Source organism: Austrofundulus limnaeus, unplaced genomic scaffold (genome assembly GCF_001266775.1).
Source record: "Austrofundulus limnaeus strain Quisiro unplaced genomic scaffold, Austrofundulus_limnaeus-1.0 Scaffold160, whole genome shotgun sequence".
In the NCBI taxonomy this organism is placed as follows: Eukaryota; Metazoa; Chordata; class Actinopteri; order Cyprinodontiformes; family Rivulidae; genus Austrofundulus; species Austrofundulus limnaeus.
The window spans coordinates 257461-259797 of record NW_013952562.1 but is presented as its reverse complement, the minus strand read 5'-3'; the positions used below and the strand labels follow the sequence as shown (position 1 = coordinate 259797).

Below are 2337 nucleotides of genomic sequence, written 5' to 3'. Positions count from 1 at the left end.
TTTTTTTTTTTTTTTTTTTTTTTTTTTTTTTTTTTTTTTTTTTTTTTTTTTTTTTTGTTTGCTCTCCCCCACCTGACATGGAAGTAAGATGCCGTCCAGCGGTGCTGCTCTGTGTGTTGGCCGTCCTCTGCTCCGCGCTCCCCGCCTCTCTGGGCTCCCTGTTCGGGGACAGACAGTACCTGAACGAGTGGGCCGTGGAGATCCCCGGAGGGATGTCCGCCGCCGAGGCCATCGCCAGGGAGCTGGACTACGATCTGGTCCGACAGGTGAGGCACCAACCAACGCCCTGGAGCAAACACACCGAGTCAGATGAAATATTRAGAGGGTTTTATTATAAGGGAGCTTTTCGAGGCTGGATTTGGGGAGAAAATTACGCAGCTTCAGTTTTAATCTAAAAAAAAAAAAAGGGTTTAAACCCGCAGCCAAACAGGAACACCAGTCGGTTTTAATTAAACCAGGAAGCTGGGTGGTGCTGTCAGTAAGCCGATCAGGAAATAGGAAATCAGGTTTTTTTTTGTTTTTCTCTCAATGGAAACGCTTTTTCAGCTCCCTGTTAAATCACAGGATTACAGCAAGCTGTGACTCACTGCTTCATCACTTCTGACGAGACCTGACCTCACAGGTCCTGACCCAACCTGACAGGTTCACACTCAGTCAGAGGACCTGTCCAGAACTGCTGGAGACACTTTTGACTTTTGTTATAATTAAAGAAACGTTAAAAACATTTTCTGAGCCATTCATAAAAGTCCATCTTGTTTATTATAAGGAGCATTTTTGGACATGATACCCTGACAACTGTTCAGTGTTTCATTTGACAGGAAAATCCTTTTATTCATTTTACTTTGTTCCAGTGTTGCTCATCTCATTATACATGTGTTCAGTTAAATCAATAATTACACCCTAAAAAATTCCATGGTGTTTGTTGGTGGAGCTTAACATAAAACATTTTTCAGCATAAAAGTGTCTTCAAGTACATGTTTAAGTGAGTTGGCACCACAGAGCACTACAAAAAAAATTTAAAAAGCACCGCCTCAGCTTAAATGTTTGAGTACATTGGATTTTTGTCATCACTCAATGACAGAAAATATTAAGTTTGTACAACATGAAAAGTTACTTTGGTAACTTTAAAAAKAAATTGCATGGATATTTGTGAATATGATATACTGTAAGCAAAAACGTAAGTTAGAGTAACTCAACTAATGTAATTTGTCAGCTTAATATCACCAAAAACACTTAAATTAATATTTGGTTGCTTCAACTTAATTAAGCTTTTGAAGGTCAAATTAAATCATGTTTGTTTGCTAAACCAGGTGAGTTAGCTGAACCTGAATGTTGGATTTACTTAATCATAGGTAATGTTAGTAACTTAAAAGGCTGAGTGAAAATTGATGCAACAGTTTTTAAAAGTTGAGTCAACAACAGATTTTTAGAGTGTATTATGTCCTCCATGTAGGAAAAAACGTCAGATGAGTATCAAATACAGCAAAAYCCCTTTTTGTTTTATTCTGTCTGGCATTTATGTTATATAAGCTGCTTTATAACTGAGCCCCTGTATGCCTCACRTACAGTATTTCTTTACATTTGAAAAAGATCTTATTTGATAAGGTGTCAAAATATGTCAGTTTTTATGGCAAAGTTTATTAATCTAAGTTAGCAAAACTTTAAATTAATCTGGTGATAGAACAAATAAGACAATTAATGTGGACTGAAGTGAAACAGTGAAACTTTTTCTATATTTCCAGATTGGAGACGTGGATCACATTTCTCACATTTAAAGAACCATGAACTTAGCAAGAAATAAAAAATCAAGCATGTGGCATAAATTTCACGACACTTACCTGTTAATCTGAACATTATTCTGTTATTCATCTTTTACGCTTCTTTTTCAAACATTTGAGAACAATTTTGTCTGAGGATGTACATTGTAGGCCTTCTCCATCCAATACAATATAAATAGAGTTAGTTTGGCTTGGTGTAAGTGTTTCCAGTATTATTCAAAGAGCTACTGATGTAAGTTTTATTGTCTTTAAAGGGATCCACGGTTAGTTGTAACATCAGACTTTATATGATAAACATATTTTAACTGTAAAATAAAAACTGTAAAAATACTGTAGGATGCTCAGTTTTTATAATCTTTAAACTAAAAGTTTAAAAATATATTACACAGATGGGGCCATTTTATTTACATGCAAAGCATTCTGGGTAAATGATGACATCAACTAGGTCATCGGTGCGAGGCTGCTAGGGAGCTATATCCACCCTGAAGGTTAATCTTGGGCTACGTTCACACTGGAGGCAAATCCGACCCAAATCCGATTTTTTTGACCCATCTGACTC

General features: G+C 36.5%; 1 protein-coding gene across 1 annotated transcript in view; it reads left to right on the top strand.

Annotated features, from left to right (window-relative positions):
- The first annotated feature begins 6 nt into the window (after positions 1 to 6).
- Positions 7 to 2337, top strand: part of pcsk1 (proprotein convertase subtilisin/kexin type 1) — an 18312-nt gene continuing 15981 nt past the window's right edge. Inside the window, exon 1 of the mRNA XM_014017057.1 lies at positions 7 to 266. Coding sequence (XP_013872511.1) covers positions 78 to 266 — 189 coding nt within the window. The 5' untranslated portion in view covers positions 7 to 77. The remainder of the gene's footprint in view (positions 267 to 2337) is intronic.